Here is a 23,173-nt window from a genome sequence, read left to right as displayed (position 1 = left end):
CTTACGGCGCGCGGAAGAAGGGCAAAGCACTCACCCTCTTCCGTACGAAAAATCTACAAGTTGATTCAGTTGATTGGTCAAAAGCCGTGCAATAGTCAATCACCAATCAACTTGCAACTTTTCTATAAGAGCGAAATTTGGGCAAGCGTTTCTCTTGCGAATGAATTCAAGATCCAAGAATTAATCGAATCCCTGACTCGCAAAACTTACATTCCAATTTCATTTTTATAATACTCCGAAAATTAAAGTGTTATTTTTGTTCTCTGCAATATTCGCGCTCTTAAGAAATACGCAAAACTAGTACGCGAAAGACTCGTCTTTTGCTTCTTGATCTTCTTCATAAAATATATAAGCTCGAATTATATACACAAGATAAAAAAAATATCCCCGAAATGTTATTCGTAAATGCCGTTCGCTGCAGTATCGAGAAACGCTATCGAGAGTCGATCTCGAACTCGAAAATCGTATTTGTAAATATTACTGGAAGGGGGGGGGAGAGAGAGTGCACGCGCTACAAATATTCTTACATATTTTCTTCCTTTCGCTTCAATTTTTTAATGTTAATTCCGAGACTGTCCGAGACTCACTCCTCTATAGATCGAGACATCTTTGCGGACAGCCGCAGATGTTAATCGCGACGTACTCCGTGAGAACCGCGCGGAGTTAACCTCACATTCGAACTTTGCGATCCGAATCCGAAATGCAAGAATCTCCCACCGGCGAATTACGATGGATTTCCTGAAACAGCCGGCGTTTATAGTAGGAGATATCGACGAGGACATCAATCTGTCGGTGCCAGCTTCTTCCGGGGAGGAGTATATTAAACGAGTGGTGTAAGCTGGTGTCGTTCTTCTCTCAGCTCCTCCTTCCCTTTCAGGAAAAGTGTATCTAAGGGGAATTGTATTGCAGCTCAATTCTTTATATATATATATATATATATATATATATATATATATATATATACATACATTCTCCTAAAGTTTTCACCTTTATTTCCTCAAACTGAATATAAGCTTGATTTATGTGGTAAAAATATAAAAAAAGCTTATATGTTGTAAATAAGAGATGTCAAGTCTCCATGCTTTCTATGGTTTTTTCTTCTTTTTTCTCACAAAACGGCAAACATATATATCTTCTTTGTTGAAGAGAGATGGCTAATAATGAACACAGCACTTGCGATTGGGAAATAATAAGCTAACGATTAAATATTGTTTGATCGATGCTGCAGAATAGAAGCTAGACAATGCGCGGATGTAGTGGTGGCCGATTTGGATCCGTCGTGCGTGAAAGAGCCCACGAAGGCTTACGTTGAGACCGTAAGTTTTAATTCCTAATAAATCACGCATAAATTTCACAACTATGGAGTCAATGTGACTGCTAAAAGTTAGCAGGGTGTGTTCAAGCGCCGGCAAGCCTCAAACCAACCGTGGAATGGCAGCAATATCAGGTTTCAGACTTCTCCAAGTTAAGACTGTACATAAGCCAACTGAAGGACGAGATACTAATAGGCAAGCGCAAGTGGAGACCACCTGACATTCATTTGGTACGTAGGTTTAGTACGCTTGTCTGAAGCTTGAAATTTTAGAGTTATTTCGTTCAACTTGGCATTTCTTCGACATTGCAGCCAGACATAGACGATCAAAATGCTTGGGTCGGCTTCTGTTTAGGTAGCGAGGAGAAGATCAAACCTACGTTGAATACCCTTTTCCGTTTTAATCAATCGAACGTGGAGCAAGTACTTGAATATCTGGTGCAATTCGTGGAGACTGAAAGGAAAATCGAATACATAATAGGCCAGTGGATCTATGCGTTACTCGCGATCTTGGAGCAACCATTGCAGCCTGACACTTGTTCCTGCCTGCGTTCATTAGCACGAGCGTGTTCCGTCATTCGCGCCGATTCTGTAATATTCATTATTTGATCAAACTAATTCTGTTCTAACACATTGGAATTAAATCAACCAATATCGTTTTGTGCTTTAGAAAGAGGGAAGAGAAAATATCGAGAGCGTTGCCTTATTTATGACAACAGGCTTAATTCAATTGATTTTCTATTCACACGATGTGCATTTGCAAAAAGTGCGCGCAAACATTTCAAGATCGAACGTGTTTCGATTACAGAAAGAAAGATATATTCTTTAAACAAGTAAAAGATTAAAACGTTTATCCTTTTCTTTAACTCAAACTATATAGTATGTGTAGTATGTCTAAAAAGTCTTAAAAAAATTCGGGCTAAGATTTAGTTGCATTTAATCCTAAAGGTATAGAGTACGAGTCAATATTTTTCGTCTAGAGAATGGTAAATGATAGAGAATACATAAGAATAGAATGTGCGTGTGTTTTCATAAGATAGAATTTCCACTATTAAACTATAAAAAATATATTGGTTCCTTTAATTCCAAAGCATTAATTTTTAAATTTTCCAAAGAAAAGTTCAGTTATATTATCGTTAGGAGCTGACATATTACTGATATTGTTGAAATAATATGGAGGAACGAAGAGAGGGGGGACAAGAGGGGAAGGCTTTCTATTAACGCTGAATTTCTATTAACAAAACATTTTTATTGCATAACTTCCTGTTTACGCTGCTGCTATGTCGTTCCCGATATTAGAAAAGGTTCGGGCGATAATAAAAACTCGCGTTTGTCGGATTACAAAATGTTGAGAAAATAAGACTGAACTTTTCTTCTATATCTAGCTCGTCGTCTCGTTAATATCTACAAAAGTCCACGTCAGAATTTACTAACGCCGTCTGTGCCACCTCGCTACTTCTCTTCTTTTCTTTTTTTTTTCTTAGAGAGAATTGGACGCGCAGGAACTAGGGGCGCTGAATTTATTCATCTGTCTAGTAGCGAGATACTTTCGTCAATTGGACTTGGCAGATCCTTGACAACTTCCCATCGTGCATATGATATAATTATTATGACGCGGTATGACATATACCTGTATACGTACAACGATTTTTTTTTAATAAACACACAAGATTATATCCCGATCTTAATTTCAAACGTAGAGAATAGTCTAGTCAAGTTTCTCGAGTCTCGCTTAATCATTACGCATCGCGCATTAAATAACACAGTACCAATTATTAGAGGGGGCTCGATATATAAGGCAATGCTTGAATTAAATAAACTCGTATTACAACAATCAATCGGTAAGCGAAAATTGGATAACCTTGAATGATACTTAAGCTACGTTCTCTTGGTCCTGGAGCAACGCGGTGGCTAGTCTCTCTAGATCATCGTAACTAAGATTGTTCACTTTGTTTTTCAAGTCCTTTATCAGCTCGTTGACTATGGACTCGGTCTCGGACACCGTGTAGTAATGCCTGAGCACTCGCGAGACCTCTTCTCTCAGCAGACGAATGCCCGTTTTCTGTTGGGGTAAGGCCCTCGCCTCGCTGGAGCCCTCCTCCGCCTTCTTGATCACCAAGAGATTTAATTTACTGCCATCTTTGATTCCGGGATAAAAACTCAGCGGATTCTCGTCTGAAACCGTCGAACAGAAACGGTCGTGGCGAGAAATCGTTAGCGCTAACGTAACGCTAGATAAGACCTAGAATGTCCTTACCCGCCAAGGTCTTCCCAGTGAGCAACAATCTTTGTTGTGGTACATCGATGCCCAAGAGATCGCTCACTTTGTGCTTCAACTCCAACACTGTCTCTGACGGTAATATCTAAAATCACGTGTATAACTATTTGAAGACAATTTCTACAAGATTCTCGGGGGGGGGGGAAAGGGAGGCGTTCAAGACTCGAGAGGAAAAATGACTAAACGTTAGAAGACAGACTCATCCGAAAGACGAACCATGGCTATCTCAATTTCTCGCTTAACGGACGTTCGAGCGCACAAAATTATTTAAGATAACGACGAAAGTCAACTTGGTTTCACGATTGCAAATATTAGTCGACGGCGAGGTTCAGATCACGGGAGGAAATCGCGGATGCTTCGCGGGGAAACGAAGGAAGGCGGTTGCGCCGCTCGACAGCCATGCCGTACTCACGTCAACGACGCACTCTTTCCCCTGCAGCTTCTTCACGATCACTTTCATGATGAGCGGCCGACGAGGATCTCGCGCGCGAGAGTCTGGAGTCGGGGTCGGGGACGATGCGGACGACGCGCTTCGAACGCGCTTGGAAAGGACGCGCGTGTGCCCCAGGCGGGAAATTCAGGTTTCACGATTGAACAGCGGTGTCTCCGGCTGGATCGGCGAGGACTGGCGCATCTTACGCCGCCGGAGAGGTTATATTTTGCGTACGCACGACTCGCGGCGGCACGGCGTCATCGGCGTCATCGACTACCACCACCTCCTGCCAGTCCTGCCCCTGCCACGGGAGCGGCGACGCGACGACGCGGGTATCGATACTGGCGTGACCGCCGCCCGAGCGGATATCGATAGCGACTCGTGCTCGTGACAATTACTCCGATCGTCGGTGTGTGTGCACCTCACTCGCATGATACTCCGGTCTACTCGGAGTCGACGTTGAGTCGGCGACGTCGGCGTTGAGCCCCTTCACGCGCGCGAATTTATGTCTCCCCGTTTTCCTCGCTCGACTCGACCTCCTTTCCTCTTTCCTTCCCTCTCTCTCTCTCTCTCTCTTTTTCTATCGCGGATCGGCCCTCTCTGCCTCTGCTCTCTGTCTCTCGGTTCTATGCAGTTCTATGCACGTCGGGGACGTCGGAGCGGTCGGAGTAGCGACCTGTGCGGCGACTCCGTGAGAGTCAAGTGAGAGTTTACTCCGTGCTGCCAACTTTATTATTTTATTGTCAATTTCGATTTATTTATTTATCGACCAAACTTTGCTTTAACTGTATTGAGAAACACGTATCAGAGTCTTTTAAATATATATATGTATTTGTTTATTGAGATCTCAGTGTTATACACACCATTCTTAAACATTTAAATAATTTTATTAAACAAATACGACCAAGTCTAGTTTTTTCACCAAATGCTCTCATACTTGATCGGAAAATAGCGTTACTTTTCGGGATAATCATGTATTTTATGATTATTTTGCATGTGATTATTCTATTGTTTCATAAACATGCTGTATATTAGTGTATATACATATGGGCCCAATATTTAAAATTTAAAATTGCAATTTGATTATTATCATCCGGATTTTATTATCTATCGAGTGATAACTGGTAATTTCGTTATATGATATTATATTACGTAAATATGAATTATTATTTATGAAGCACCTGTGCAACAATAAATCATGAACTAATACACGTTAAAAACTAATTATTCAGATATTTCTGTTAATAATCGAAAAATTTATATCTGTAGTCGATAATATCGATATTCTTCATCTCGATATTTTTTATCTCCGCGATCACTCCGATGTCTGTTAACCTAACCTAACCTAACACCTAACCAGACCTAGCCGACCCGGTTGTAAAGCGAGTAAAAATTAGAACGCGGTGATGCGTATCCATATGTTTGGAAATACAATCTCTATACCGAAAAATGTTCAGTGTACATTTGAAGATTGTATAACAACACCGATTGCATTTCTGTCTAATTGAAATCTCACTCCTCGATAATATTCGGCATTTTCTCCGACATGCTACGAGGATTTAACCTTCAAAATTGTGGACAGGAAAAATAAATGTTTTTACGATGTTAAAATGTTTAATTGAAAGGAACGAGATACTTGACCGGCGAACAGGTTGTCATTTGTACATTTAACAGCAATTGTAAATTAACACACAGCAAGTTAAAATTATTTAATATATATTTTGTTAATTAATATTTTAATTGTTTATTTAAATAATTTAAGTGTTTATTATTGTTTACAGCCCAATAAAAATTGACGTGCACGATGGGCGAGGTAAACGTGTCTTTTCAAATCGACACCGACAATCGGGAGAATTTTTCGTCTGCCATCGCGTTCCATACCTTCAAGAAGCAGAGAGATGCCTTCTACGACGTACTAAGAATTTGGGAGGAGAATCATTTGGTCCAAGGATGGGTGTTCCAGATCGCGCTTGGTGGCAAGATAAGAAACATGTTGACGCTGCATAATGACTGCACGAATTATTATCACATCGCCAGGTTATTCAAGTCACAATTGCTAATATCGTGCATACAGAACGGACGTCAAGTAAGTCCAAAGCTATTAATATTCTTTCTTTATTACGTCGCTGTAATTTTCTCAATAATAAAGCAATCGTGTGTCATTGATTGCAGGATGACGTAGTGGACGACGAGAGCTTGAATTTCCTGAAAGCTTTAAAACACGTTAACCCTGAAAAATTGACTCAACTCAGTAAGAGATTTGTGACTCCGTTACCGTCACAAAGTCAGAGTGTCGGCCCTTCGTTTCCCGGCACGCAGGAATTTTTCAAAGATTTTATATTGCATGCGTTTAATCCGATATTTTATACGCATTTGGAGAACTGTTTTGTACATGAGATAATGGAGTTGAACGACACCCAGTTTGCTAATAGTGAAATAGAAGACTCGGGTACATTTTTCATTGATTTTGCGATTTATATATATAATGACCGTTTATATTTAAAAAATGTTAGAAATACTCCTCCGCTTTTTTCTCTTCGCAGAGACAATGGTTGACGATCAAACGCAGCGGAATTTTATTACTTGTTTAGCCAGCTTGAGACTTCTTGCGAAAGTATTAGGACTTTTAGTATCATTGCCATACAGATCTGAATCTAATACCACTAAGGAGATTTTAATGACACAAGTAGAGATAAGAAGCAAGGTACGGTGACATAAAAATTGTGATTAAACCGTTAAAAAAGCAGCCTTTCAAATTCTCTTCAAATAATCTTTTCAATTGTTTCGTTTTCCAGGTATTACCGTCACTGAACTTACAAGCGTGTATTCAGAGCGCCATAGTCGAAGGTAAACTATCGCTGACGATACCTTGGCTAGTAAAATATCTAGCCATGATGGACATAGTGTCGCTTCGACTGCCGTATTACAAGCAGATCTTAGAACTATTGTATTACATTTATCATGCTGTCAATCAGACCGATCTTTCCGCTCCTGATTGCCTTATTTCTCAACAATCGGCTGTGCTGCTCAAGTCCAGCCTGTGTTGGTTGTTCGAGCTACCAAACTTTCCCAGAGATTTCTATATTGCCTGGCAAAAGACTTGCAAGATCAAGGATCTGAAGAGTCTCAAACAGATGGAAAAATTCTCGACAAAACAGATGGAGAAGAAAAGAAATTCGCATTCCGCCGATTGTGCGATTCCCGTCAAAAGCAGTCTCGATAAATTAGATATAATTACTGATCGCACGATGCGTATGTGCTGTCCGCGAGTGGAATCGACTCTTTCCGTGTTTCACGGAAACGGGACGAGTTTGAATGTCAATTCCAACAAGCACATTACACCCGTTACCAGCCAATTACGTAAATTAGGGGGTACTACTCGCGCAAAACACCTGGAGGTATTTTTTATTTAATATATCGTATATTTCCCCAACTTGCTACTATGTTGCTATATGTGTTACTGTTTTTGCAGCTGCAACTGGAAGAAGCCTTTTTCCACGGTCAGCCGGCTTCTACTCGAAAGACTGTTGATTTCGTTTCTGAAAGAGTCGCGTCAACCTGCGTGAAACATATATGCAACGCTCTATTGACTTCATCACGAGAAGCAAATTTAAATTCTTTCAGGAAGATTTTGAAACACAAGAACATCGAGAGGGACTCGGATGAGCAGGGTGAACTGTCGAGAAATTACTTCAACGAATTTAAGGTGATATCTCCGCGCGATTGTAAGGAAAACTTCGTGTTATGCGGGAAGAGATTAAGCGTTTAAATCGCAGTATGTATTTAGGCTTTGCTCCTGAGCGACATGAATACATTGGCCAACAATGCGTCAAGAGAATTGAAGGATCAGTGTGAGAAAACAATCCCGACGATTTGCGAGACGCGAGTCGCGGCATCGATAGAATCTTTATTGGCGGAGGACTCTCTAACGTCGGTGAAGGAAATGTGCATCAAGATCGCGACTAGAATGGCGATGGAACGAATAAATCAGTGGATTCAATCGCATATTGCCGGTGATTCTTTGTTTATAAAGGACATGGAACTTGAGATTAATAGGTTCTTTCGGAACAGTAGTCCTGTGCATTCTAATAAGCAAGAAAAGGATCACAATACGGATGCTCCTAGCCCTACTGTTATAATGGACGAGCTTCGAGTAAGAAATACATTTTTCCAAACTAAAACAATTATTAATTTCTATTGTTTTTGAAATTAACGACTCTAAACTATTAATATTTACATATATTTCCACCTGTGTTTGTTTATAGGCACTAATGTGGCATATGTTAGATAACAACGGCGCAGATTTAACTATATCGTCTGTATTGGATATTTTAGACAAACTGTATCAATCGTTCAGTCAAAGAGGTGATTTATTACCAGGTCCGCAGAAAATTTTGTATTTCCTCAGTTTGGATTTCGCGCTGTTTTTAGGTATGTGTAAGAATAACTGAAATGTCAAGAGTGATAAAATTACACGACCACAATATTTCACATTTTTAGTGGCGTACAGGACGGATCTCTTTACGCGAGAGGTTCAGGACAAATTAATTAAAATATGGTCGTCGGATAATCTAAGAAATGACGAAGACGAATCGCCTATGCATAGAATTTTGTGTTCAAGAAATATTATATTACTGATGCAACCGCAGAACGACGCAACGTGGCCGATTTTTGGCAAATTTCTGAAGAAGTTATTAGAAACAAATATACTCGACGGAGACAGTCTGAGTGATCAGTGTGTGGCTTTATTTAGACAAGACTGGCCTGTGGTAAGTGTACGCGCAAATATAATTATTTGAGAGATGAGAGATAATGGAATAAATAAAATAAGTAAAAAATATTCGTATAATTTTCTGTAATTTTAGTATTATAAAAGTAATATATAAAATTTTTAAAAATATTTTTTTAAACTATAAGAATTGAAGATATAAGTATGTGATATATAATTAGACAGTAATTTTCACGATATATTCTTAACGACTCGTGTTTTAAAGCGTTGCTTTAAATTCCTGACGCGTATCGTGTATCTACTGTTAACATCGATTTTCTCGTTCACAGCCTTTGTTAAAACTTTTATCGAAGTGCCTGTCCGAGGCCATTGAGGGTTACAAAGCCAATGACGAAGCGACAGAGAAAGTCAAGTACCTTCTTGGCTGGATAGCAGAAACATATCGCGAGATTGAATTTTGTGACGATGATGATCCATAGACTGAGGCACAATAGGTAATTAACAATACTGCGATAATTACGAAAGTATGACTTTGTTGAGATAAATTTCTGTAAATATAATTATTAATTCTTGTGCATATACATATAAATATATCTTGTTGTATATTATAATGTGAAGCATTCTTGTTTTGTATATGTGTGATTCGCGTATGATTCGCTTCGGATATGTATATGGACGAGTATTTTATTAGTAGAAAAATAAATTTTAACTTTTTGTACACGACGATTATTAAATACATGATTATTCGATTATTTTATAATCGATATTCACACCGGCAACGTTCCTTTACGCCGTGTTTCCCATCTCTTCGTTTGTACGCGTCGAGATAGCTCGTCGAGGTCAGAGGGGGCCTCCGGGGCCCTCCTTGTTATGCGCCAAGTTTGTAGCTCTCTTTTGTCCCTCGCAAATTACGTTATCCATTTTGTTCCATCCCCGCGACTCCGAATGCTGGACTATTGCCCTGTCCCATACATTGAAATCAGATTATCGTACCTTCAGGCTCGGTAGACAGTCGTGTAATGAGATATGCATTATCGAAGTCACGCTCTCCTATCAGATACACGTGAGTAAACCGTTAATTGAAAAGCGATTTAGCTTGAATGATTTAAATGATTTTTCTACACGTTTGGATCGTGTTGTTCTAAATAAATAAAATATTAATAAGTGGTTAAATATCAATCTCAAGCGAGACAATTTGGGTTTATGTCAATCAATACGTTTGCTAAAAGTAATGAACCTTCGTTGAGTGGTTCTTCTTTTGATGGTCTAACTTTTTAACAAACACTGGTTTAACGAGGATCGCGTTTCGCCTTAATTAACGCGCGTTCAATTTTAAGACGCTCGCGAAGTAGTTTTTAAAAAAATCATGTTGAAGTATGTCACAGCTTCGAATGTCCGTGTCTCTGAGATTCACCCCGAGGGTGCTTTTCCATCTTGCTGAAGTAATATAACGCGCACCGTTATCACTGTCAGGCGCACGCTGCGACAACTGGGGATGTCAGGGTTGGCTATAAATCTCACGGGGCTTGCGTAATTTGTTAATGTGAGACCCCTTACATAACTAACAATAAGATTAGCAAACGCAACGTGATTATTTTATTTTAATATAGGCTTTACAAATTATATAAATTACTATATTATAGAAATATCGTAGAAATTGAATTATTCATGTTATGGTTTATCTATCTCATTATACAAAAATAGAAATTTGTTTTTAGTGCCAATGATAATTGTGCAACTGGCATCTGATTTCTCGTCTGTGCGCGAAGGCTGAAAATCAGCGGGTCGATAGTGCTCAAAGACCCGTCTTTTTGAACGTTGCTGTTACATCCAGGCACATTGTCCTGGCGCAACGAGGGTGGGCCTTTTGTCCTTTCGAAATTGGGTCATCCACCTCCGTTCCATTACCATAACTCTCAATGGTCGTCCACCATTTCGCCCGATGGTGATATCTAATCTTGGCCCGTTGCTCGCGAGCGAGTGACCGCAAATTTTCCGCTCTCGTGAGCGACAGGCAGACATTTCCTCCCGTAATTCGTCGACGATCTATTGACGATCTATCGACGGAAGAATTGAAATCGCACTCAAAAAAAGAATGGCAATGATATTAGTATTAATTTTAAGATGTTAAATCTATCGAAAATTTATTATTTTCCATAGAACTTTATCCAACAAACACATACTATTTGAGTGCTTAAGTATATCAATGATTATTAATTTTATTACTCGACAATTACTTTTTTAATAAAATTGACGTGTATTAAAAATTTATTTTTATTAAAAAAATAGTTTGCCGATTTTATTTGCGAGTAAAAATTAAGTAATAAATTTTTTAAATTTTTTGCCGGGTATTAAATACTCAAACAAATTATTTTACTTATTTATCTATTTTTATCTTATAATTATTATTTATTATATTGAAAAACGACAATATTACTATTATAATAAAATATAAACTATGATATCTAGCTTACTTTCAAGTTACTAAAATTATTTTTATAATTATTGGATTATTAAAAGTTAAGCGGGCTGAAGTTGCGTCAGTCGTGAAACTTTAAATTAATTTGAAATTTTGCGAAGAATTAAGTAGTCAGTGATTTTTGCTTGCAACATGTTGTTCACGAGTTATCTTGCACGCACGAAATATTGTTATTGCTACATTGCGCCACGTGCATGTAGTGCGCAAAAATTTCGTGCCATAAATCCAACTCGCGCGATATAATTTTACGCGATTTTTCGAGCACGGAAACGCGACCCATTTCGAATATATCCGTTTGTTTTTCTGTGTTCTTTTTTTTTTCATTTATCGTACCGTAACTGCACAGCACCGAGATCCGTCACGCATCGGAAATGAAAATATTCAAAAAAGCAAAACACAGATGTAACGTTCAAGAAATATTTAAAGGGCATAATAATGCGAAGTATTCCAGTAATAATGAAATATTTTGAAACGTATATTTCGTGCATTTTCTAAGATTAATGACATTAACTGAAAGATACATTTCTGAATTTTTTATCAATATATTTCAACATCTTTAGTGAACTTTTAACTCTTGACTCAATTACAATGAGGAAACTTTGTCGTCTAACTTTGGTAGCGTAGGTCGGAAGAAACGAGAAGAATCTTTAGATATTCTGCAATTTTGCGAGCATGCTTCTTAATACGTTTCTCGAAATAATTAATTTAGCTACGTTGTCCAAACTTGAGCGTGGGTCGGAAGAAACGATCTTTCGATCCTTTACGTGACATTTTTGCAATTTTGCGAGCATATTTCTTAATACATTCCTCGAAATAATTAATTTTCAAGTGTAGCCTTGCGACTTTTCGCGCACTCTCCTTTATAAAGTTATTTTTAAACTTTGCACATCTGTAAAGGACCTTCTCTGCATTAAATATTAAAGAATTTAGACCAATTTAAATTAATACCTTGAGTTAAAAAATATTTTGTTATTTTCAACCACCATGTGTGTGTCGAAATTTATTATTTTAATACAAAACAGTAATATTTTAATTATTGGTTTAGTTAAATTAACGGCATATTGAGTAGGAACAATGACGACCTATATAGGAATGGTTAAAATTAAATAACTCAAATTAAATATAATTTGATAATTGACTATGAATTTAACAGCGTATAAGATCATTATTTATTAAAAAAGTAGAATGTTACGAAAACGTGCGCGTTTAAGAGTTAATTAGAACTACGCGCGAAAGTGAGTAATTTTTAAGACGCGAAAGAATCGCGCCGGTATACGCAATCGAATGCCCCGGCTCCCCTCAGAGAGATTCGGCAAACTTCACGGCGTGTGACGCGCGTACATACATGCGCGGCGCAGTTCCGCGCGCGCGTTCGCGGAGCGCGAACGGAGTTCTTCGCAGTCGTGATCCGCGGTCCGTCGCGTTCGCATTCGCGCTTCCCGTCTTCCCGTTCCGGCTCGCCCGTCCGCGATCTATCGAGGGATATGACCGATCGGCTCGTGAACTAATCCGGTTTTTATTTCGCCCGCGATCGCGATTCGTCGCTGACGACAAGTTGAGTTAGCCGTCGCCGTCGGTCGACGCCGCGCTTCGTGGACGCTTCACCGCGAGGCGCGATTCGAGAACACAATGTTGACAAGCGGTGACGAGTGACTTGTAAGGGGAACCGGAATCTCGCGTGGAATCTTGACGGTCGCGCTTGCGAGGACGATAACGAGAGTCACGGTAAACAAATCTCATCGCATTTTTTCGATTTGAACGCGACACTCGAGTCGAGTATATTTATAAGACTTATTGTGTTGTCAGATGTGCTCGCGTTCAACGCTAAATCGCACGCATCGATGTGAATCTGAATTTACTTCTCGCATTCGATCTCGTCGCGAGCGAGATTCGCGAAAATCTCGCCGCGACGAGGCCCACTGGACATTCGGTGTAGATTCCGTTGACGTCGCAACCGCCATATTTGCCGGCTGAGATCGGCACGTCGCGCGCGGTATCGTAATTTGAATTCGGCGAAAGTAACTCTCCCCCCCCCTCCCGCTTTTCGAGACTTCGAGACACCGCGATGCGATTCGATTTGAATTTCAGTTCTCGCGAATTATTCAGTTTGCGCGACGCCATATTTGATGGAGTAATCCGTTAAGCGGGTCTCGCTTGCTTTATCAACTTTTTCATCGTTATGTGTAAAATCTTTGCAGACACGTTACGTTCTCTACCGGTGCAGACGAAACTCCACGGCGAAAGAAGTATAAAGGAACTCGGCGAGCCTGCAGGAAACCCAGAGGCGCGTAACACAGACGCAGTTATATATATATAAATTCGGACGCGCGGCAATAAGGCGCCCTCGATCGTGCCGCGGTCGCGAAGCGCTAAGGGCGAGCCGTCCACCTTTGTTCGACGTGCCGGCCGGTGCCGGTCTCGTCGCGGCACGCGAAGCGGGCGGGCCGTTTCGCGCTTACATGTGCGGCTCGCTCGTCACATGGATCGTCTGCCGCGAAACACGAGCGACGTAGCCGCGTCCGTCCGTTGATCCGTCGATCCTGCCATCTTGTCGTTCGACGCGTCCTTGTCAAGAGCGCGAGGTAAGTCTTTTTAACTCTCTAGTTAAGAAAAACATTGGAATTTTAGTTTCTATTTGACGCGTTGAATTTGACGCGCCGATTGACGATTGATTGCGCTACGTCGTGAATAAATTAAGATGACGTTAACGCACTCATTCATAGACAAGTATGTGTGTAGGTATATACATATATGAATATATAAATTGTAATCAATTTATATAGGCAGTTGCGGCGCCATTAACAGCGAGCAAGATAAACATTGGATGTTTATGCAAAGTAATGTTCGCCGTTTCTCGTTAAATGTAAAATTTTTGCTTGAAATGTTGCAGTGTCAATTGGCATTTTATGTATTTAAAGTATCAAAAGTCAATATATTTCTATTTGCTTCGAAATAATATTGGTTAAAAGCGTGAGATAAGTCTTAACTCTCATCTCAGCTGGGAAAAACACTGTGGTTTTAGTCTCTATTTGACGCGTTGGACGTCGATCGATTGGCTGCGCTACGTCGTAAAAAAGAATATAAAAATGAGTTGTGTATAAAAAAACGACGATAACGTACTCATTGATAGACACACGTATGTGTAACACGTAAGTATATATGAATTTATAAATTCTAATCAATTTAGGCTTTAGGCGCTTGTGTGCGACGTCGAAAGAGTACAAAAGTACAAAAGTTAGAAGGCAATATATTTTTATATATTGATCACCGTTAATTCGCTTCGAAATAATATTTTGACGACAGACATATCCCGGCGTGAAAAAGATTTTCATAAATTTGAATTGTAAAATTTTACGCAAATAACTCGCGATATCTTGTAATTTATCATAATATTTTTCGGTGAGAAATTTTCTTTAAAAAATGCTCGGGCTTTATTTGACCTCAATATTTACTGGAAAAATGATTTTTTAAATATGTTGAAACGTACCTACATCTGACTGGACGTGAAAGGGGTAAAAGACTGTCATGTCAGTTCGTTGCAAGGCCGAATTATGATGCGGTCCGATAAATCGTCAATCCATCGTGCCGCGATTCGCTCTCTACAGACACACGGCGAATGGTCCAAAAATGCGGCGGAAAGCTTCGAGGATGGTAAAGCTCGGAAACTAAATAAAAACGGCTCGTGGATATTAACTTGCGTCGAACATTCGTCGAGCACAGGGCCTATATATTCTGTACACGCTTATCGACAACTATCGCGATCGGTTCGATAAGCGTCGTTGTACGCAGGTTTTTCATATCGTATATAAAAGCTGTGCCGACGCTGTTAACGACACCGACGACTGTCGTTAAGCGTATACGGAATTGGGCCCCGGGGCTTGAGAATAGTTGCTCGATACATTGCCACGTATTTTCAGTATGCGTTTCGGGCGTACGATTGATAACCGGCGCGTGACGAATCGATACGCGGAACTATCATCGAATACCGTTAAACATTATTACGCAGTTGCACCAGTTGCCAACCGGTGCTGATTGGTACATTGCAGTTAACGCGACATGTCGCACTTGCGATCGATCGCTCGTAGCGCGCGTTTGTCATTGCATCAGACATTTAATGGTTCGAAACGTTATATTTTATCGGCTTTAGTACACCAATTTCGTAATACCACTTTACGGTGAATAAATGTTGCAAAAAGTTACGTACAAAATAAGTATACAAATTTTTCTTCCTTTAATAATGGAATTTAATCAACTTCGATTTTCGCGACTTGAAAAAATACAGAAATTTATTGGTATTAATTACGCTATTTTCATTTCGATATCGATTTGCAACATTTTTATAAAATTTTAAGGATAGATGAGAAAACTTCAATTTTAGATACAATTCATATATAATCTGTATTTTCAGAAATTTATCTATAAATTATAGGAACTAATTTAATAGATATTAATAATTAAAATGTAAAAATTAGAAAAGATATGAGAATCAAAATGAACTCTATGTATTGGTAAAGAAATTTTTATTGTTTTTGAGGTGGAATACGGACTTTTGGGACAGTCTGCAAAAGTCTGCATATTTAATTTATATTATATTATAAGGGATTATATCGGTACACGACAAGGAAGAAGAGAAAAATTTTCGTGTATATAGGAAAATATTGTGCAAATTAGATACACGGGCGACTATGTGCATGCAAAAATAAATTTTCGCACAAACGAGGGAAGCACGACTTTCGCGCGCTTTAATTGACTTCATGAATGTCGGATAAAGGCTCGGAAGCCCGTTAACGTTTCACCATTAATGTTATACAGCTTCCCAGGAGAAGACGTCGTGAGAGGTCTCAAGATAGATGATGAAACGTTATTGCGTGAAGAGTATTGTCATGAAGAAAGGAAAGTCATGTTACATGCAAAGTTTCTCGCTCTTCGCCTAATTTGCGGATAAAGTGGAAAGTTTAAAGCATGGAATGGGACTTTGGCAAAAATAACAAACAAAGAAACATGCAGACATTTTTGTTAAAACAACATAATTAGAATTACTTTAGAAAATAATATTATATTCGTAAATGTGCCGATTTTATATGTTAAAGATTTATAGTAATTAATTTTTTAATTACATTAATTAAATAAACAAATTGTGGTAGTATTAGCATCAATAATTATTTAATAATAAATTTAGAATTGTATTTTATCAATTCGCTAATAGTACATGCAACTTTATGAGAAAAAGAAACATTTACAATGGATCTGGATAATGGTTGAATAAGGAACAAGTATGAGAAATACATGAAAGAACATTTGCATTCGTGTTCCCGCAAAGTTTGGATTATTGATCGAAGATTTTAAAACGGTTGATTTAATTAAAACTTGATGGCTGAGCTAACAAGTTCAAAATTAGTGCACTGCGTATTATTATCAATTTAAAATTCTCATTTGCTAGCCAGAGTTCATGAGAAAGACTGATCGATTTGCTGCCACGTGGAAAACTTTTGCCCGTACATTGTTGCCCGAAGTTGACAATGTAAATGTTATGCTCACAATTAACGAGTTAATGATATTTAATCGGCCAACATTGCCGTTGAGTATATCTTGTATACGATTTTGCGGCAGGTCCATGTTTCCCAGAATAAAGTTCGCGTTCGCATAAATTATAAAATCATACACGTCGACGTCAGCACGTCGAAAATAATGAAATCCAATTTTGTTTGGATGAATAAGTGCTTGACAAATGTATACATACGCGTGTAAAACAGAAACATTTAATATCTACATCGTTAAACGCATCGTCTTATTACATCATTTTCATTATTTTAAAATAAAATATACATTATATATATATATATATATATATATATATATATATATTTAAAAACAAACTTTATTCGGTTTGACGATGATATTGGTAAAAAAAATAGGTATGCGTTGTCGTGTGTCGACGTGCGCCAGTAGAACGAATTGAAACAAGTCCGACGCCGACGGTTGCTGGAGGTCGACTCGGATGAGTTATAAGATCGTGGTTTGCACGGCTTGGGTAAATAATTTGTGGGGAATCGTTACACGTGGAAATGAGACAAGCAATACACCTCGGAGGTAATTGATTTTACCGCGTTGATTGAAATTTATGAGTTGGAAATGATGCAAGCTTAAAACACGCGCGTCGGAATGATTGTTATTATTTCATCAAGATAGCACCTCGCGCTTTCTATCGTTTCGTTTTACTTAAATTTGTTGTAACTGTTGGAAAGATTTGTAGAGAGATATAATTACGTTACAGTCAAATAAATGGTTCTAGTATTATTCTTTATATTTGATGTAATAGAAGTAATCTTATAGGCCAGTCATATTAGACATCGAACCTTCCACGTAATCTTCCCAGGTTGCAACCACCATGAATCGCTTTGATTTGAGGTGCTATAAGTGGGATTTATTTTGCGAAGTAAAGCGATTCATGGTGGTTGCAATCTGGGAAGATTAATTGGATTAACCCTCTCCCCCCCAAAATTTGTCTAATATGATTGGCCTATTATACATCTATAAGTAACTTTGTACTTTATTCTTATGACAAGAAAATGAAATTATAAAATGATATGTGATATACGATATAAAGTGTTTTCGTTCTAGTAACGCTAGACCAAAGTTTACACTCTCAGGACCGTATAACAGTAACGCGAGCAGCGGTCCGAATAAATATTACGCAAGGCTGTTTTCTCGAGTGCGGTAATCTCTGATATCCCCAGCGCGTTTCGAGTTGTCAAAATCCACGCCCGCGAGAGTTAATGGTCTCCGCTGCTAATTAAAATTTGCGGCGACGGAGGCCGAAGCTATCGTAAACGTTTATTAATTTGTTCTTCCCTTAGTTTAATCGAAGCCGGGTAAATGTCGAAAATATTTGCGCTGCCGCGGGCATAAATTTAATTTCAGTTAATTAAACCTCACTTTCTATCTTCCATTATCTTTCTCTTCCCTTAATTAAACATGCGGTAATTAAAAATTCAAAGGCGCGAGTGTCCCCACGCTCGCGGCGTTCTCTCACGTATATATATATAAATTGTCCTTTCTTTTCTAACTGCCTTTATGTTTGCTTTTCATTTGTATTCGGGTCTAATAATTGGATTTAATCTATTCGCAGATGTTGGCATAACGTCGACATGGAGACGTTATACACCGGCGCGATTCACGGTTTTCCGCAGCCCGGCGGCGGAATAGCTAATGGCGTTTCCACGGGAATCGCAAGTTCCTTCGACCAGGACGGTGTGCTTAGCCTCATCGTCGTCCTCGGAGGAAGTCTGTCCCTGGTGGCTTTGGTGTTTGCGTTCATCACATATAGGTAAGTTCAACTTCAGGCAGACAAAGTAGCCACTTAATATTCGATATTATGGAATTTTCTATCGGATACGAAAACGCCGATAGAGAGAATGCATCGCTAACGCTAAAGAATATGTCAATAATTGTACAATAAAATATGACAGAATGCAAGAATAATAGAATTGTTAAAATAGAATAGCATAAAATATGATAATCATTTATAATATCCATAATATTAGAATAATTAGAAAATTCTATCTTTATACTTTTTATCTCTCGAGATACAATTATCGCGCGAGAGACTATTCTCTTGTCTAATTATTATTATCAGTAAAGAAGGAAGAACTTAATGAAATTCGTCAATTAATTAATCTTCACGTCCTGAATTATTTTTATTCCCGCTACGCCCCAGATTAATCGTTTGTTATTTTACATCGTTCCATTTGTAATCCTAGATCTCTCGACAAAGAATTTAATCGGATTAGTTTGTAACGGGATAAAAATAATGATACCGTATCCGGTTTTCTTCTCTGTGAATTTTACTAGAGGCAAAATGGTTAACGATATTATATAAAAATGAAAAGAATTTAAAAATTTAAAGATTGTCTGTTAATTGCACGTTTTCTATCTTGCACGAATTGCCATTTCGCGTGTTACATTCTCTAAAAACGTACAGTAATTTATCTGAGAATTCGGTTAGAAAATTTCCACAATACCCCAGTCACGTTTTCTCTATATCCTCCTATTTTCGGCACGTCGGCGATTTCACTCGCGGTTCTTGTGGATCGCCAATTCGTTCGTCACAGAGCTAATCGGTGTACCTTTACGTTGAAAGACGATACCGCCGGAATACTAAACGACTTTACGAGCACTTCGGCCTCCTTCCCATGACCTCGTTCTCGTCCTTCGAAGGGAATTCTTTTTCCTGCATTTTTTCCGCGATCTAATTTTTCAATATCGTATTTATATGGTCAGCGTGTTTTAGAATTTTTAAAATCGATAGTTCGCGTTCTTTTTTGTCATTCCGATCTTCACCTTCAAACGTGAATTAAATTGTTGACGAAGAAACGAGAATGCTGGATGGACACACGGAGGAAAATCGGTAAGGAAGAGGGGGGGAGAGAGAGAGAGAGAGAGAGAGAGAGAGAGAGAGAGACAGAGAGAGAGGAGAGAGAGAGAGAGAGAGAGAGAGAGAGAGAGACAGAGAGAAAGTTTCACGATTGATCATGTCTTATTCCGGAAATTGCCGGGAAATGGGAAAGCGCAACCACGACGTTTCCCTTCGCGAATCACGATTCGATCGATTGAAGAGAAACTGGCCGATCTTTGATACTGCAGAGAAGCTTGGACAAAAGCTATCGTCGTAAATGTCGTCGATAAAACGTGCCGTTCTTCGATGTCTTATCCTTATCCCGTTCTTCTACTCAAATGTAAATCCTTTCCATATTTCGCTTCCGAGAGATTTCGATCATGAAGATCGAAGAAAATTTCTTAGTATAATGGAAATAGTCAGAAAGTATTCGATATCAGAAAATATCCGTAATATCGGCACAATATTCACACTTCTTTTTCGATATCTTCACACCTATATGTATAACTCTCGCTTTTCTCAAGGTAGTAAATTAGCGAAGGTACGATAAAAAAAGCAAAAGTTATATGTTCGAGAATTTTTGAATTTTTTACCGAGTCTCGTCGATGAGTTCAACAGGTCTCCATACGCTTTTCTACCGGGGTTTTGAACTTATAACGCAGTTTCCTTGCTATATGAGCTTGCTGAGTGCCGATATTTCTAGCGAGACGAGTTCACATTCTTCATAAATTATTACTATTTTATGTTTAAGGATATTTTGCAGGCGTTATTACTATGTTAGTTTTACTAGTTAAAAATATTTAATTATTTAATTAATTAAATATTTATTATTACTTTTTTTTTAAATAAAATTAATTTATTATTTTAACTTTTCTAATATCATAAAGCAATTTTGCAAGTCAATTTTTAAGCCTTGTTTTTTTTATTGTCCATATAATAAAGGAAAGCATCGTAACCGCGATTTTTATATTTATTTTTCACTGATGAAGTTTCTCTTGTCTTCTCTCCTTCTTATTCCGCAAATACCAGTTTCACTACTGTTTCTGTGGCCAACTAGATTCGAGGCAGGAATAATTTCGCGCTGAAAATATTATATTTTCTTAGAGGAAAAATAGTAAAAGCTGGGCAGGAAAGCCGTTAGTTGGCGGGATAAGCCGGTCAAATAATCTTCGTGTCTGCCCTCTGCAATATAAAACCGCCTTCTCTTTCTCTCCCTATTTGATTTTCCGTATACGTATTCCCGTTCTTATCCCGCTTTTTCTCTGTATTTTCCGAAGAAAAAGAGGAAAATCGCTCAATGTCGACAGTCACGTTCGTTTATTCAGATTACATATATTCAACGATATTTTAATATCGCGAACGAACTGTTAGCTTTTCATTACGACGGTACATATTACTATTTTCATTTCTTTATTTATTATCTATTTTTACTATTCTTTTTACTTTATTACTACTTTACAGTTATTTCATTTATTTATCTTTCTCTGTTGTCGAGAAAGGGGCGCGCTTTTTGCACATCACGTATTTTGATTATATTATCTTATAATTATTCTTACATGCATTTTTCAATATCTTTTTTTTTTTTTGAAAAAAAATGCGATTCTTGGGCAATGCATCGTTATATTACGCGAAAAGATAAACCGTAGTATTTTTCAACATTTTTTTTATTTATTTTTATTTCTCTAACAATAAACTGGATATAGTATAAACGGAATACTCGACCTTGTTACGATTCCATCAACATGAGAGAACGTTTGATGGCGCTTCTGCGTAGATTACTTGCGGTCATGACTAAATTCAAATTGATATTTAATCAGTGATCGATGATATTCAACGCCTATTGAATATCGCTCATTGATACCATACTCGTTTATTTCACTTTGTGATTGGGGTGTCTGACAGGGCTTCTGGAATTGACCTTCTATTATAAAACGATTCTGTTTTGCATAATTTTCTTTCCAAAATTTAGTTTTATTTTACAGTATAACCGGATTATACGAACGATATAAAGACTCGGTAATTAAAATTAAAATTAAAATTGTTAATTTTTTATAAAAAGGAAACCTTTTAGAGAAGAGATGAAAAAATGGGCTATTTTGTTCTTCGTACTTTTTAAATTGAAAAAATGTTTTAGAAACTATTTATGTAATATTAAATTATTATTTTTATAAACCGCTAAAATATAAAATTAATTAGATTTAACGATAAACAGTTAAATTAAGGTGTGAATTTTATGTCATATTAGAATTAGAAAATATATAGAATATATATATATATATATATATATATATATATCTTATATCATTATAATTAGGTAGAAGATATATATATATATATATATATGTCAAATTATAATTACAAAACTAAATGATTATTTATTGGACCTGAAGATTAAATAGCGAATGACGAACGATAGAAAATAATCGCATTTATAATTTCGATCACGGATGTTAGAACATTGAATTCGAGTGTCGAGAGAATTCTTGAGAACTGAATAAAACTGAATACCGTAATATTATACTGTAATATCTGAAATGCAATATTCCACGACGACTTCCATATGAGGAGTATTTTAATTTCCGTTATTCTGTTATGTGACTGGGCGGGTTCGTGCGAATATACATGTACCCACACACGCGCGAGTCCTTTAAATATGGGCTTTTTACCGGACGCTATTGTGGAAAACGAGATTACGATGTACATCGAGTAAGCTACCCATACATTATGATGATTACAAATTTAATGCTTCCATTTCGAGCGCGTGTTAATAGATTAAGCTCGCCGTACAATGCCGTGTAAAATTTTTTAATTAAAAGAAACATTACGCACATCCAGTTTTTGCCCATATAAATTATATTAGAATAGAATGATAAAATAATAGACGTTTAATTCGTTAACACGTAGAAAGGAAGATATAGTTCAATTTCGCGAGCAATTTAATGAGACAAAATTCTATTATAAGTGGACATTTGCCCCTTTAGGGAGACTCACCAATTTTACTTTAATGCGGTAGGGCAAGTACGAAATTTTCGACTAAAAGCACCAAAATCTAATATATTGAGGCATAATCTTATTATCTAAAATTAATCAAGATTAAAACGTGAACTCAATCGTGATAGCGTGCGTTAATATGAAGTTAAGATTTAATTAATACATTTACTTTTAATTTAAAATATAGATAAAGAAGCTCCTCTCTCTTTCACTTTACCGTATTAAGCTACCAATTGAAAAGAATTATCAGCATGATTGAATTTGAGCACATGCGGTAATTAAATATCATCTAATTTGCTGGCTTTATTTCAATACGCAACATTCGTGAATATATACACGCAGATGATAAGGAAAGCACCGGTTGAAATACATTCCAAAAGAACATATGATATCTCCGTTGAAGATATCTTTGTTATGTTATTAATGCCGCTATTGCAGGCTCGGCGTGCAATTTCAATACGTCATTATTCATGCGTCACGCGAATTCGAGCCACAATTCGGTAATCCCTCTCACGATTATCCGCCAAATTTCCAAACGAGGAGCCTGATAATTCAT

General features: G+C 37.7%; 4 protein-coding genes across 5 annotated transcripts in view; 3 read left to right on the top strand and 1 right to left on the bottom strand.

Annotated features, from left to right (window-relative positions):
* The first annotated feature begins 472 nt into the window (after window positions 1-472).
* Gem2 (Gemin 2) lies at window positions 473-2,988 on the top strand. The gene is made up of 5 exons (XM_077426385.1): window positions 473-833; window positions 1,229-1,316; window positions 1,385-1,543; window positions 1,625-1,903; window positions 2,797-2,988. The coding sequence occupies exons 1-5, from the start codon at window positions 730-732 to the stop codon at window positions 2,887-2,889; spliced, it is 723 nt and encodes a 240-aa protein (XP_077282511.1). The 5' UTR covers window positions 473-729; the 3' UTR covers window positions 2,890-2,988.
* On the bottom strand, window positions 2,541-4,521 carry LOC143908642 (ubiquitin-like protein 4A). The gene is made up of 3 exons (XM_077426391.1): window positions 4,003-4,521; window positions 3,570-3,675; window positions 2,541-3,487 (listed from the first exon to the last, which is right to left on the bottom strand). The coding sequence occupies exons 1-3, from the start codon at window positions 4,048-4,050 to the stop codon at window positions 3,186-3,188; spliced, it is 456 nt and encodes a 151-aa protein (XP_077282517.1). The 5' UTR covers window positions 4,051-4,521; the 3' UTR covers window positions 2,541-3,185.
* Window positions 4,522-4,638: 117 nt separating this feature from the next.
* Window positions 4,639-9,476, top strand: Dlt (codanin-1 like protein dlt). Of its 2 annotated transcripts, none has more exons than XM_077426356.1 (10): window positions 4,639-4,725; window positions 5,805-6,109; window positions 6,196-6,472; window positions 6,567-6,727; window positions 6,819-7,421; window positions 7,496-7,729; window positions 7,811-8,176; window positions 8,289-8,454; window positions 8,524-8,792; window positions 9,082-9,476. In XM_077426356.1, the coding sequence occupies exons 2-10, from the start codon at window positions 5,828-5,830 to the stop codon at window positions 9,229-9,231; spliced, it is 2,508 nt and encodes an 835-aa protein (XP_077282482.1). In that variant the 5' UTR covers window positions 4,639-4,725; window positions 5,805-5,827; the 3' UTR covers window positions 9,232-9,476. The 2 variants fall into 2 exon arrangements, with proteins under 2 accessions (XP_077282482.1, XP_077282481.1); XM_077426355.1 differs by lacking the exon at window positions 4,639-4,725 and adding an exon at window positions 5,127-5,674.
* Window positions 9,477-12,594: 3,118 nt separating this feature from the next.
* The window catches only part of LOC143908631 (adhesion G protein-coupled receptor E3), a 74,312-nt gene continuing 63,733 nt past the window's right edge, over window positions 12,595-23,173 (top strand). The window contains exons 1-3 of the mRNA XM_077426376.1: window positions 12,595-12,956; window positions 13,430-13,813; window positions 18,361-18,558. Of these exons, the coding sequence (XP_077282502.1) occupies window positions 18,380-18,558 (179 nt within the window). The 5' untranslated portion in view covers window positions 12,595-12,956; window positions 13,430-13,813; window positions 18,361-18,379. The remainder of the gene's footprint in view (window positions 12,957-13,429; window positions 13,814-18,360; window positions 18,559-23,173) is intronic.

The sequence above is a fragment of the Temnothorax americanus genome, unplaced genomic scaffold (genome assembly GCF_048541705.1).
Source record: "Temnothorax americanus isolate GAGA-0224 unplaced genomic scaffold, ASM4854170v1 Scaffold11, whole genome shotgun sequence".
Lineage (NCBI taxonomy): Eukaryota > Metazoa > Arthropoda > Insecta > Hymenoptera > Formicidae > Temnothorax > Temnothorax americanus.
Note: the sequence above shows the minus strand (reverse complement) of the source record. Positions and strands in the feature narration are given on the sequence as shown.

Excerpts from the sequence above, each read along its gene's own strand:
- Gem2 (XM_077426385.1), top strand. The coding sequence starts at position 730 with ATGGATTTCCTGAAACAGCCGGCGTTTATAGTAGGAGATATCGACGAG. Across the intron at positions 1,317-1,384 it reads CGAAGGCTTACGTTGAGACC|TTAGCAGGGTGTGTTCAAGC; the intron begins GTAAGTTTTAAT and ends GACTGCTAAAAG. Across the intron at positions 1,904-2,796 it reads CCGTCATTCGCGCCGATTCT|AGAGAATTGGACGCGCAGGA; the intron begins GTAATATTCATT and ends TTTTTTTCTTAG.
- LOC143908642 (XM_077426391.1), bottom strand. The coding sequence starts at position 4,050 with ATGAAAGTGATCGTGAAGAAGCTGCAGGGGAAAGAGTGCGTCGTTGAC. Across the intron at positions 3,676-4,002 it reads GGAAAGAGTGCGTCGTTGAC|ATATTACCGTCAGAGACAGT; the intron begins GTGAGTACGGCA and ends ACGTGATTTTAG. Across the intron at positions 3,488-3,569 it reads CACTGGGAAGACCTTGGCGG|ACGAGAATCCGCTGAGTTTT; the intron begins GTAAGGACATTC and ends CGACGGTTTCAG.
- Dlt (XM_077426356.1), top strand. The coding sequence starts at position 5,828 with ATGGGCGAGGTAAACGTGTCTTTTCAAATCGACACCGACAATCGGGAG. Across the intron at positions 7,730-7,810 it reads ATTACTTCAACGAATTTAAG|GCTTTGCTCCTGAGCGACAT; the intron begins GTGATATCTCCG and ends GTATGTATTTAG. Across the intron at positions 8,455-8,523 it reads GGATTTCGCGCTGTTTTTAG|TGGCGTACAGGACGGATCTC; the intron begins GTATGTGTAAGA and ends TCACATTTTTAG.